Below are 13,606 nucleotides of genomic sequence, written 5' to 3'. Positions count from 1 at the left end.
TGGCAGGGCGTTCACCCGAGGAGCGACGGGTGGCAGGATCGATCACCCTTATTGGACTCGAGACCAGTGCCTCATGGCACGAACATCATAAAACGAGGAGGGACGTAGGCCAATGGCAGGGCGTTCACCCGAGGAGCGACGGGTGGCAGGATCGATCACCCTTATTGGACTCGAGACCAGTGCCTCATGGCACGAACATCATAAAACGAGGAGGGACGTAGGCCAATGGCAGGGCGTTCACCCGAGGAGCGACGGGTGGCAGGATCGATCACCCTTATTGGACTCGAGACCAGTGCCTCATGGCACGAACATCATAAAACGAGGAGGGACGTAGGCCAATGGCAGGGCGTTCACCCGAGGAGCGACGGGTGGCAGGATCGATCACCCTTATTGGACTCGAGACCAGTGCCTCATGGCACGAACATCATAAAACGAGGAGGGACGTAGGCCAATGGCAGGGCGTTCACCCGAGGAGCGACGGGTGGCAGGATCGATCACCCTTATTGGACTCGAGACCAGTGCCTCATGGCACGAACATCATAAAACGAGGAGGGACGTAGGCCAATGGCAGGGCGTTCACCCGAGGAGCGACGGGTGGCAGGATCGATCACCCTTATTGGACTCGAGACCAGTGCCTCATGGCACGAACATCATAAAACGAGGAGGGACGTAGGCCAATGGCAGGGCGTTCACCCGAGGAGCGACGGGTGGCAGGATCCACCCTTATTGGACTCGAGACCAGTGCGTCATCGAACATCATAAAACGAGGAGGGACGTAGGCCAATGGCAGGGCGTTCACCCGAGGAGCGACGGGTGGCAGGATCGATCACCCTTATTGGACTCGAGACCAGTGCCTCATGGCACGAACATCATAAAACGAGGAGGGACGTAGGCCAATGGCAGGGCGTTCACCCGAGGAGCGACGGGTGGCAGGATCGATCACCCTTATTGGACTCGAGACCAGTGCCTCATGGCACGAACATCATAAAACGAGGAGGGACGTAGGCCAATGGCAGAGCGTTCACCCGAGGAGCGACGGGTGGCAGGATCGATCACCCTTATTGGACTCGAGACCAGTGCCTCATGGCACGAACATCATAAAACGAGGAGGGACGTAGGCCAATGGCAGGGCGTTCACCCGAGGAGCGACGGGTGGCAGGATCGATCACCCTTATTGGACTCGGACCAGTGCCTCATGGCACGAACATCATAAAACGAGGAGGGACGTAGGCCAATGGCAGAGCGTTCACCCGAGGAGCGACGGGTGGCAGGATCGATCACCCTTATTCAGTGCCTCATGGCACGAACATCGTAAAACGAGGAGGGACGTAGGCCAATGGCAGGGTGTTCACCCGAGGAGCGACGGGTGGCAGGATCGATCACCCTTATTGGACTCGAGACCAGTGCCTCGTGGCACGAACATCATAAAACGAGGAGGGACGTAGGCCAATGGCAGGGCGTTCACCCGAGGAGCGACGGGTGGCAGGATCGATCACCCTTATTGGACTCGAGACCAGTGCCTCATGGCACGAACATCAAATAATTGTCCTGTCTATGCACCGTACATATAACATGCTCTTGCTGATTTTTAGGAGTAGCCTGTGAGGTTGTAGTGATACGTGATACTGGATATTCAATAAATTAATACATTTTTTTATTTAGTTATTATGCAGTAAGTTGTAATCAGTGCAGTGACCCCCAAAAATGGAACTATAATTTTTATCAAAAATTATAAAACATTGATTAAATTTCTTAAATACCATATGAACCACCAAAACAAAAGAATTGGGCACAATTTTGCCAACTTACTCCCAGTACTGCCTAGATATCAGTTTTATTAGAAAAATTATTATCGGCAGTGAGACTTGATTTGGCAGGCCCGTAGGAACCGGGGGGGGGGGGGGGGGGGGGGAAGCACGTGCCCCCCCCCCACACTTGTGAGCCCTTTTTTTATCACATTAAAGTTTGCCATTGTAACCAAAATCTGATATAGAGTTTAAACCCGATCCGTCAGTGCCCCTCCCCCGACTCCCAAAGTCGTTCCTACGGGCCTGTTTGGTCCATGTGAAATTGTAACACTTAACACTTACATGTGTCCGACGTTCGGGGGTAGGTTCCTACGCCTGGCGTACGTCCTGTAAATGTCGAAGGGCGGCCTCACGGGGTACTGTCCTTCATTTCTGAACACTGTCTCCATGTCCTCCGGGTCCTCAATGATCACCATCCACCGGGGTAGCCGGAGCCGGTAGATCTTCCCGTGCCTGTCGTGAAGGTCGTCGAATAAACGGTTCAACGTAGGAATTGTGTAGTCAGCTACAAATTGGGATGATCAAGGTATTTAAATTACGGCAAATGTTTATTATTACAAAATGGCCATAGCAAGTATTTATATTATGGTAGCTATAAATTAAAATATTACCACAATATGGCCATATCAAGGTATTTAAATCATGGTAAATGTTGTAAGCCAAAATATTATCGGAAAATGGTCGTACCAATGTATTTAAATTGTGGTAAATGTTGTTAACCAAAATATTATCACAAAAGGTATTTAAATTATAATACATGTTTACCAAAAATAAATATTATCACAAAAGCAATCTTAAAAACAAACGAAAACAAAATCAACAAAAAAAGACAATATGTAAACAGAAACAATCTTGGGTCAACTTATTAGTCGTTTAGTAAAGAATTAATCAATGCGGGCATGGTCAAATTCAATAGGGATGTAAATTCTAGTAGCCAATCAGAAGAAAATAGTTATACTATATTTTTTTGTTGAAATTAAACATTTTATTATGTTTTATTACCTTAATTCAATAAAGTTATATTAATTTTTTTCATTATAATTCATATTCATTGCAAGGCCATTTCAAGAAGTGGGGCATGAGACATAAACTAACAAATAAATAAATAGTAAATAAATAAATAAATACATAAATACATAAATACATAAAATACATAAAGAAATAAAGAAATAAATAAAATACTTACTGAAAGGTTTAAAATGAAACAGTGTTCCGACAATGGGAATGTCTCTAATTCCACCAGGACTTGGCATTTCAGAAAATGGCCTCTCTGACGATACCACCGTGTCGCTGTCGACGCCTAGAAAAGCCTCGTCTACAGTGGCGACCACAGGGCCACGCTCTACGTCCACGTCGGCACCTCCTTCCTCGGGGCTGCCCATAAATCCCCTGTCCTGTGACCCTTCGCTGAAGGGACAGACAGCAAGAGAGGACTTGGAACGTGCTCGTTTTGGGGACGCACACTGCTTCACGGAATTCCGAATAGAGTTCCTTACCACGGAAATCATTTCCTGAAATCAAAGAAAAGAAAAAACAACGTTTGAAAATACACCAGGACAAACATAAATGGGGCTTTGTAAAGAACTGGCGGTGTAAAAGATTTAAACAAGGTATTGTTTGGAGAGAGAGAAAAAAGAAAAAGAAATAAAAAATCAAGACACAACATGACATTTTAATTATCAACGATCGTTTCCAAACGTGTAACGCAATTCGTTTAGAGTTTCTTAATCAAACAATGCAACGGAATATATGTTTAATAACAAGTTGCTTCATAAAACAGCTTTTTAGGCAAATCGTATAATGACCAAATTAATGTTCAATTAAAGCATTGATAATTTGACCAAAGAAAGTTTACACTCTGTCAAACGTACGTGTATTTTGACACTGTCTAAACAGAACAGAACGTCACTTCCGTCTCCATCGCTAATCTCTACAATTAGCATAAAGGGACGTTCTGCTCAATTTCTTCATCAGATATAGGACAGTACATACCACGATTCATGAAACACAGATCTTAACAGATAACAGCTATCTCTTTTGTTCTGGAAGCCACAGATAGAAGTTATGTCCACAGCACCAATATGAAGATATGATAAAACAAAAGACTCGACCCACTTTAGGTGCCAATAGTTAACACCATTTCAATACTCTGATTGTTGTGCACGCATGTACCCCTCTAGTAACATGGTCAAAAAATAGAGGCAGGCATACGTCTGACGTCAATTTTTTTAATTTCCAGTTGCTTTTGTCTTATCTTACACAAAGACGAGGAAGCTTTTGCCCCGATTGACAAAGTAGCATGTGTTTGTGAGGAGTATTGGATACCCCGAAGTCTAAACAGAAAGTACGCAGGAATACAACATGTTCTGTTTGATCTTTCCATAGGTGCAGACGACTGAATCACGAACAAGTTTTGATCGCTAATGGCATGCATGTGACCACCATCTGAACACACATGCAGTGTGTAATGTCAAATTTCAGAATTAAAAACCTTCTAGAAAAATATATCTGTTGTGATGAACATTAGCTGAATAGTTGTAACCCACACTGCACTCCAGACCCCCAATAAAACACACACTCAAACCCCAGCAAAACAGTTTCCATGTCAGAAGTTGTATACACAAATCGTCCTTTTGAACATTTTAGTGAACGTTATGTTATGTATTATAATTCATCGAGCATATCACGTACTACAATTCACATGGATATCAGTCATCATATAGTTAGTTATACGACTGGTATACCAATGACTGTGGTAGGTTGGAAAGTGCATTCAAAGAATAAATACTATTCGGATGAATTAGCCAATGTTGGTGACTGCGAATAATGCTGCACCACTCTCCCATTTGTTTACACATTTTGCCACAAAACAGTTGTAATATCATTGTGTGAAATGTTTTTTTTACATTAAAGAATACAATATCAGTAGAACAAAAGTAGTTAATAATAGAAAATAGACGTCAGTGGAAGTATTTTTAATGTATGAGATAGAATAAATACACTTTTATAAAACTAAATATATTTTGCATCTGAAAAATTATATTTTTCTCAAAGCACTCCCCTTATTCATTTTAAATGAAAATATCAAATAGCATTACTAAGGGTTCGTTACGTGTGCCATCAGATTTTGAAATATCTTATCTCTATTAATATTTGAATGGCTTTTAAAGTATTTTCATAACACAAATCTAGAACTGAGTATTGATTTTAACCAGCTTTCAGTGTTAGTAATATCGCCATCATGGAAAACATAACTGGATTTCTATTGATTGAAATACAAACGTTATTTCCCCCACATTTTATTACCAAAAGATACAACTATCATATGTGTGTACCATTACAGATACAGCAATTTACAATCGTGTCCTTACATATTCATTCATTCATTCATTCATTCGTTCGTTCGTTCGTTCGTTCGTTCGTTCGTTCGTTCATTATTCATCTATTATTCATCCATCCATCCATCCATCCATTAATTCATTCATTCTTCATTCATTCTTCTTCATTCATCATTCATTCTTCATTCATTCATCCATTCATTCATTCTCCATTCAATCATTCATCCATCCATCCATCAATTCATTCATTCATTCTTCATTCATTCATTCATTCACTGAATTATTCAATGATTCCATCCTTCGTCTGTGCATTTCTTTATTCAATGAAACAGTGCTTTGTTCATAGGATCGAACCTCAGTGGAGGAATAATTGTCTGATTGGGGCTTGTCCGTCCCCAGCCATGACTACTCTCTGATATCAATATTATCTTAACCTATATCTGCTATTCTAAATATTGCCACGTCCTATAGTCTGCTACAAAAGCATTTATATTCTCCGCGTCCTTTTCATGCCAGCACCTTCCATTGTGTCATTGTCGTATATGTATTTGTATGTATAACTGATGAACTGTAAATGTTCAAGGGTAATAAATGAAATTATTATTGAAATTGACATCAAAGGCCGTGGTATGTGCTGTCCTGACTATTGCTGCTACTGGAAAATATACAGGTTTCCTCTAAGACTTATAAGTTAGAATTACTAAATGTTTGACATCCAGTTACCAAAGTTTAATAAAGCAATGTGCTCCAGTGCTACCATTATACAAACCAAACTTAACTTATTCATTGAAATCGTGCAATAATAATTAAAAAAACCCAACTCTGATATCAATATTATCTTAACCTATATCTGCTATTCTAAATATTGCCACGTCCTATAGTCTGCTGGTTACGGAACTATATCACGAAAAATTCCAAGCCCTTGCAGAGATCCAGAGAGGTCAAGGTAACTTATCTATGTTTTTCCATACAACTAAAGCACTCATAAAATTAAACGCAATTAAGCACCATTTGCATTAAAGTGTTTTCCATTAAACTACTCTCTGTTTCTCCAAATGTGGACCAGCGCCATGGTATTAATATACATGTAAATTGAAAGACACATTCACCATAGTTTGACACCCAATAGCCGATGTCTTTTTCGTGCTGGGGTGTCGTTTAACATTCATTCATTCATTGAAAGACACAATTATACTAGACAACAAAAGAAACACGAATATTTTGATATACACTTTTCGAAAATAGTAGGGGAACCTGAAATATTATTGTTAATATCAACTATTAGACCGAACATACGTTTTGACCACAGACATCCTAGTAAAGAACGTTCAGGTCTGTTTATCAACACACCGAAACACATTCCATAGTTTGCACGTGCATCACGTAGTTGCCCCGTACACATGCGTGGGGTGTCATTCTCGATTTTGACAATTTCCAGTAAGGTCCATTAATCACTGTAGAACATTATTTCTGTCAATCTTTTTCATTTTATGAACCATACAGTTGTTACTGTTTTGTTTTTTGTCGATTTTATTGTTTGAATTTGCGATATACTGATAAAAAACCCGTCAACTTTCAAATTTCACTTCTGACCCCAATCGTCCTTCAAGATCTTTTGTGGTCATAAAACCTACTGCAGTACTGAACTACCGGTTGTAATGTTTGCCCAATTAATTCACTATTATCATATAACCATTCCCCACAGCTAATATACCTTACAATTTTGGCAATTGTAAATTCTTATTAGAGTTCCCCTACTTTTTTTGAAGAGTATATAATTAATTCGATAAATAGACAGTCAAAATGGGTCAAAAATATTTACAAGATATTAATAATTTATAAGATACAAAACCAAATGGGATTTAAACTGAACAATTGAAATACATTTTAAGAAAAAACCTAAATTGATATTAGCGGAGATTTTTTTCTGAAGCGATTTAGTCCAGCACATTAAGAAGAGAAAAATACAGAGTTAACGCCAATTACACATCTTAGTGCTCCTTGGTTTTGCATGCGTCATTACCGTAACAATACGTGGAAAATATGGAACCTATTATCTCAATATTTTTAAAATAAAAGAGGAAATACACAGGGACTTGATACAGTGTCACTGTTCGCTACGCCCGAATAAAACAGTCAGGTCCATCTATTATTATCTTGAGACCACGATGAATTATTGAAACTAGGACAAAGTCATTATTTTCAATGAAACTACTACATTTCTTTAATTGAATATTCCAGCATTCGCTAATGAGCAAAATTGACTTTATTAATTGGATTTTACCACAGTCGGGAACATTTACGTCAACTACAGATAAAACATGCTGTGAAACATACAAACATCTCGTACAATCTAGTCTTCTTTTCCCCATTCATAGTAAAGGCATTGATTATATGAAAAACGAAATCCCATTCACGCCACCCGATGCCAATTGCATTCTGCATATTAAATATTCATTCTCTAATTTTATTTACTCTTAAGATTTGCTTTGGAGTATTCACAGTGATGTTATGACATAAATGGATTTCTTTAACTTACCTTAATTGTTTTGGGCGCAGTGGTGATTAACAATAATTAAGTATATATTAAAAAAAACCTAAGGTTCGATTGCCTGAAAGAAAAATACTATGGACAATTTGTTCCATTGTCTTTCCCCTAAGTTACTGTAGAGTATCTGTAGTGAGTTGTAAAATTCTATTTCAGTCAGACCACTAACGAAAGTACGTTTATTGTCGTTGTATAGAATAATTGATAGAATCTTATAAACCATACTGGCACAAAATTGAAAAGGCAATATGTTTTTTTTAATGTAATATATTAAATTAATATCTCATGTAAATCTATGATTCTAAGGTGTACTGCGTCCTATCAATGGGGTTTACAAAAGTAACAAAAAGCTAAACACAAATAAAATTTGGTGTAAAACTGAAATTGCGTGAATCATGCTCGCAGTACTTTGCACGTGCAGACCGCATATATAGGACACATTTAAACGGTACATATCATTTTCCGGATACCCCAGGTTGAATTAATGCCATGACTCGGCAATGATCCGGAATATCAAGCATTAGGAATGCTGATTGATGAAATTTCATAACAGCTGCAGGTAACTATGTATTTTCTAGTGCACTCTTCCACAATTTCAAGGTTCAGTGACCGATATAACCTGACTGGAAATGTTGATGACCGTTCTCGACCAGGCCACCTTCCAGTTACAAATCCAACACATTTAACAGACAGATAAGGATAAACTACCAAAGTGACCTCTTTTTGTCATCTGCAACAACAGTCGTCAGAAACTCGGATATAATGCCATGGATGGCCAATAAATCCAATTGCCATAATTTGGCGACCCAGAGCAATTAGAATAAGATGGCCCATACCTCAAACATCATGATTCCACGCCAACGACCTTGAGGTAATGAGCCCTGACCAAGATTTTCTCACGGATAGGTCTTGCATGAATTCAGGAAGGAAGGAAATGTTTTACATTAGTATAGCGTGTAGGTCACCTAAAAGGAACTATAGTAGTGTCAGAAATAGAATAAAAATTATTTTCGTCAATTATTTCTTTCATATTAAACTGACAAGTAAATATTTTGCAAATACCTATTTAATGATACTCTACCTACTTTAGCATTTACTTATTTTGGTCTCATTGATGTACAAGGTGGTGTTTACGCTTGAAATTAAAATAAAGATTGATTGATTGATTGAATGTTTGTTTAACGACACCCCAGCACAAAAATACATATCGGCTATTGGGTGTCACAAATGGTAAGTATATGATGTCAGTAAACAGGAGATGTGTGATCTTTATTGGAACAGACTATAACACATTTTGACGATATGTGTCAATTTCATTTACCCTTAAAACTGCAAGTTAACTGAGTATTTTGAATTGCAGCATAAATTATTAATTATGACCAACATATTTAGTGAATATAAATTCAATATAAGTACATTAGAAATTTACACAATCTTGCAACCACGTAAAGGTGCTATATCATAGTTCTATGTGAGCATCTGTTTGTGATAAAGATTCTCCAATAAAAATGTATTTTTTACTAGTAGATAAAATTGTTTCCTATAATCATTTAAGGGCATATAATTAAAGGTGTAGTTTTTAAATGTTAAAGCAAAATTTAATAAAAACATGATTTGCAATAGCTGTCATTATGCAACTGAGATAGCACCTTTAATACTGGTATAATAGATCACAAACTCAAAATGGTTCTTGACAGTTTTGCTCAACAGTTGCTTATAAATGTCTACAAATATTTTGTTTTGGAGAGGAATAGGGGTAAACTGTCATCAGAAACAGTCCCTCACATATTGTAACGGCAATGAAATTGACACGTTGACCAACATTTGTTATAGTCTGTTCCAATAAAGTGCACAAATCACCTGTTTACCGACATATTTCTTTTAATTTCAAGAGTAAACACCACCTTGTACATTAATAAGACCCCAAACAAGTAAATGCTAAATTAGGTAGACTATCATTAAATAGATATTTACATAATATTTACTTGTCTGTTTAATATGTAAGAAATAATCGACGAAAATCATTTTTATTATATTTCCGACAGTACTATAGTTCAGTGTAACAGCGCGAAGTTTATTTTGATATCGACGTTGATAAGCAGCTGTGGTTGGTACATGCAACTGCTACTAGTTGTAAAGCAACAACCGTTGTTGCGAAAACTAGTTTAGGTTATTTCCCCATCTAGTCTGTAAGCTGCGAGAAATGTATGCGATGTCGAGTGCGGTAAAGTGCTAGAGTTAAAACTTGGAAGCAGAAGTAGGGATATAATTAGAGGTAGAAGTAGAGATAATAGTAGAGATAGAGGTAGATAGGTGGAGGAAGGGGGAGAGAGAAGGGGGCGGAGGGAGGCAAGGATTTGGGGGGGGGGGGTGGGTGGCTTATAGATAGACAGCAGACACAGACAGACGCACAAAGGTTGAGGCAGCCGGAAAGACGGTCAGACACAAACAAAGCCAGATGGTCATCTATCTGATTTCTCAGCCATACACATGATACACGGCGGCTGTACGTGAACAATGGGGATTGTGTGAAACAAACGGTGTTATCCATCCAGATTTTTAGGGGCATACGAGCTTTATTAGAGACACACTTGGTATATATATATATATATATATATATATATATATATATATATATATATATATATATTAAGATATATATATATATATATATATATAAATTTCTTAACTGAAGATATACTATCAATAATAGGGAAACGTATTACGGGTAAGGAATGTGAAAAATAATATATGTGCAAATGAATTGAGCACAAGTTGACCGACTTACGTGGCGCTTTCCTAATTATAAATGATATTATATCGATAATTATAATCGTTTTTTTTTTTTAAAGATGATATTTCCTGACCAGTTTTTTTATTTGCAAGTCTTACACCACCAAAACAGTTGCATTATGAAATTAATTTTACATTCGACCGTCCATTGTATGAAGCACTAATCGACTTTCGTTTGATCAGTGTATCCTTCTCCGGGTAATCATGTGCTAGTGGACTCTTACAGTGCATCACATTAACGGGTGATGTGGACGTCGGACTGGTATCTGAGCCACCATCCCAGCAGCATACAGCCTCCACGCGACAGTGGACACGGACACCATGTTGTGTGTTCCCCAGTGGATTCTTGACGGTCTGATCATGGTCATTGGGGATCAACTTGCAATGTGTACTAGGACTCGGCCCTCAGTCCTTCCCAGTCATCTGGATTTTGGTCTATCCTTGGAATCACGAGTTTGAACAACTCACGGCAATGTGGTTAATGTTCGACTGTCTGCGAAGCTTTCTGCATAACATAGCAGTGTTATACATGCCAGCAATATGCCGTTTAATGTCACCAGGCAACCTTCGCCTTGCCATAATGTTCGTACACAAAAAGAACCGTTTAGATCACCTAAATCGTATTGCAATTGCAGACATCACCTGACATGCATGCTGGTATATACGTGTTTTCCGTATGTGCAGTATTACCAGGTAGCCCTACAGTTAAAAAACATGATATGGCAGCTTGCTCATGTGAGAATGTTTTTATTTATTATTGATCTGGCTGGTGCCCAACTTTTATTTGAGTGAAAAGGGATACTAGATTGGAAGAAACCTTAAAAAACCCGAGAAATGAGTGTAAAAATAGTTTATACTTTATAAAATGATTAGGAACATGTTCTCAAACTAATGCTATATTCAGACTACCAACTGTCATGACGGAGTTGACCAATTCCCCGATCTCACGACTTCTGCGACTGTCCAGTTGCTAGTTTGAGCAGTCTTACAACTCTATCCTCGTCGTATACAACTCCTATGACCGATTAGTTGTTCATTTGAGCGCACCGGTTGTATAATGGGAGTAGGGGAAATTGCAGCGCAACTGTCGAGTTGACCAACTCCGCTGTGACATTTGATAGTCTAAGAAGAGCAATAGAGTTTTAAAATGTATTCATATTTTAACTGTTTATTATCACTGATAATCCAAAACAGATTCTGCAACTTACCTTCAGGTATAAACTTGTACTGTACAGTATTGTTTAACTACGCGGTTATGTTCATTTAATGTATTTGGAAAAATCGTGTATATTAGTGTTGTCATATAACGTCTTAGTAGCAATTGCTGATTAATTGATACAGTATTTTCAGATACTTTTTTTTTCCAAAGTTGCTTTTGCTACTCATACAAATTACATTTGAAGAAATAATGGAAATAATGGAAGCTACTTTCAAAAGTGATATTCACAACTATATGAATCGATATTAAAGACAGCGATATTGAGCCGCATGCAAATCGCCGCAAGCATGTGTTAATATTGTAAGAAAATAATGTTATTTCGATTACGGCATAAACAGAATAACGGAATGATGTGAACATATGGTGCTACCAGAGAGAGAGAGAGAGAGAGAGAGAGAGAGAGAGAGAGAGAGAGAGAGAGAGAGAGAGAGAGAGAGAGAGAGAGAGAGAGAGAGAGAGAGAGAGAGAGAGAGAGAGAGAGATAGAGATATAGATAGATAGATAGATAGATTGAGATTGAGAGGGGATAAGGTGAAATTCAGGTACATATATTTATATATAATATATTTCATACATAAAAATAGACTGAAATTGCAACAGTGACACACACACACACACACACACACACACACACACACACACACACACACACACACACACACTCGGCGAGCAAGATAGAGAAAGAAAGAAAAGAAAACAAAATGATAAAAAAAAACTCGTTCTCAATTTCACACCTCCTGCTTCTAAATTATTCTTAAGATCGATTGTTAAATGAATAAATGGCATTTTTATTTTGCGAATTGTTTCATACTTCCTCTTTTGCTATTGTACGTTTAATATGCAATTATGCTGACTAATATATAACCCTCCCACACACAGAGCATTATACCTTTCTAGGCTGCTTTTTTTAGAGGGGGTTTCTCAAGATTAGTTAAATAATTCCTTTGCAAAGATGACGCATTAGAAAAATTAAGACCCAGCGAGCATAAGCGAGAATAGGCGTTATTTAAACTGCATGTTGTTATTGTTCTTATGTAACGTTGTTGTAGTTATTTCTTTGCTTGCTTGCTTGTTTGTTTGTTTGCTTGTTTGTTTGTTTGTTTGTTATTTTATTTTATTTTGGTTTGTGTTCTTTTTGGTGGTTTTTGCTTGGCAATGCAATGCAATGCAAAACGTTTAGTTAGTACTTACCATAATTAATTATTAATCTGTGTATGTATTGCATTGGTTATTTTTCTATAGAATATTTGTAATAGTTGTTTGAAGCTTATTGTTATGCTAGTTTGTGCATACTGCTCCCACTGTGGAATGAGTATATACAAAAAAGCGTATTGTATTATTGGGCTATGCTTTATTGGAAAGAAAGAAAGAAATCTTTTATTTAACGACGCACTCAACACATTTTATTTACGGTTATATGACGTCAGACATATGGTTAAGGACCACACAGATTTTGAGAGGAATCCCGCTGTCGCCACTTCATGGGCTACTCTTTCCGATTAGCAGCAAGGGATCTTTTATTTGCACTTCCCACAGGCAGGATAGCACAAACCATGGCCTTTGTTGAACCAGTTATGGATCACTGGTCGGAGCAAGTGGTTTACACCTACCCATTGTATACTTTATTGGAAGCTAGACTATGCTTATCTTATTATTCAGATATTTAAGGCAGTGTGTATTTCAGTGGTAAAGTCTTCGTTTTATCTGAAAGCCAATCGCTCTGTGGACTTTCTGTAGTTTTATCCAAAGAAAAGAGAATAAACTTACTGCAGCCACATTGTCTAGTAATAGGCAGCAAGGCGACTTTTATGTTCACTCTCTTACTGACAGGATAACCTATACCACAGCATTTGGTATACAAGCTGTATCATGATGGTTGGAACGGGAAGCCTATCCGTTG

The 13,606-nt window shown here is 38.1% G+C and overlaps 1 protein-coding gene across 1 annotated transcript in view; it reads right to left on the bottom strand.

The window, feature by feature from the left end:
• LOC121369930 (cytochrome P450 10-like) overlaps window positions 1–13,606 on the bottom strand; it is a 55,181-nt gene that overhangs the window by 9,357 nt on the left and 32,218 nt on the right. Inside the window, exons 2-4 of the mRNA XM_041495012.1 lie at window positions 4,068–4,141; window positions 2,995–3,319; window positions 2,091–2,313 (exon numbers count right to left, since the gene is read on the bottom strand). Of these exons, the coding sequence (XP_041350946.1) occupies window positions 2,091–2,313; window positions 2,995–3,319; window positions 4,068–4,141 (622 nt within the window). The remainder of the gene's footprint in view (window positions 1–2,090; window positions 2,314–2,994; window positions 3,320–4,067; window positions 4,142–13,606) is intronic.

The sequence above is a fragment of the Gigantopelta aegis genome, chromosome 4 (genome assembly GCF_016097555.1).
Source record: "Gigantopelta aegis isolate Gae_Host chromosome 4, Gae_host_genome, whole genome shotgun sequence".
NCBI lineage: Eukaryota > Metazoa > Mollusca > Gastropoda > Neomphalida > Peltospiridae > Gigantopelta > Gigantopelta aegis.
This window is presented reverse-complemented; position numbering and strand designations above follow the sequence as displayed.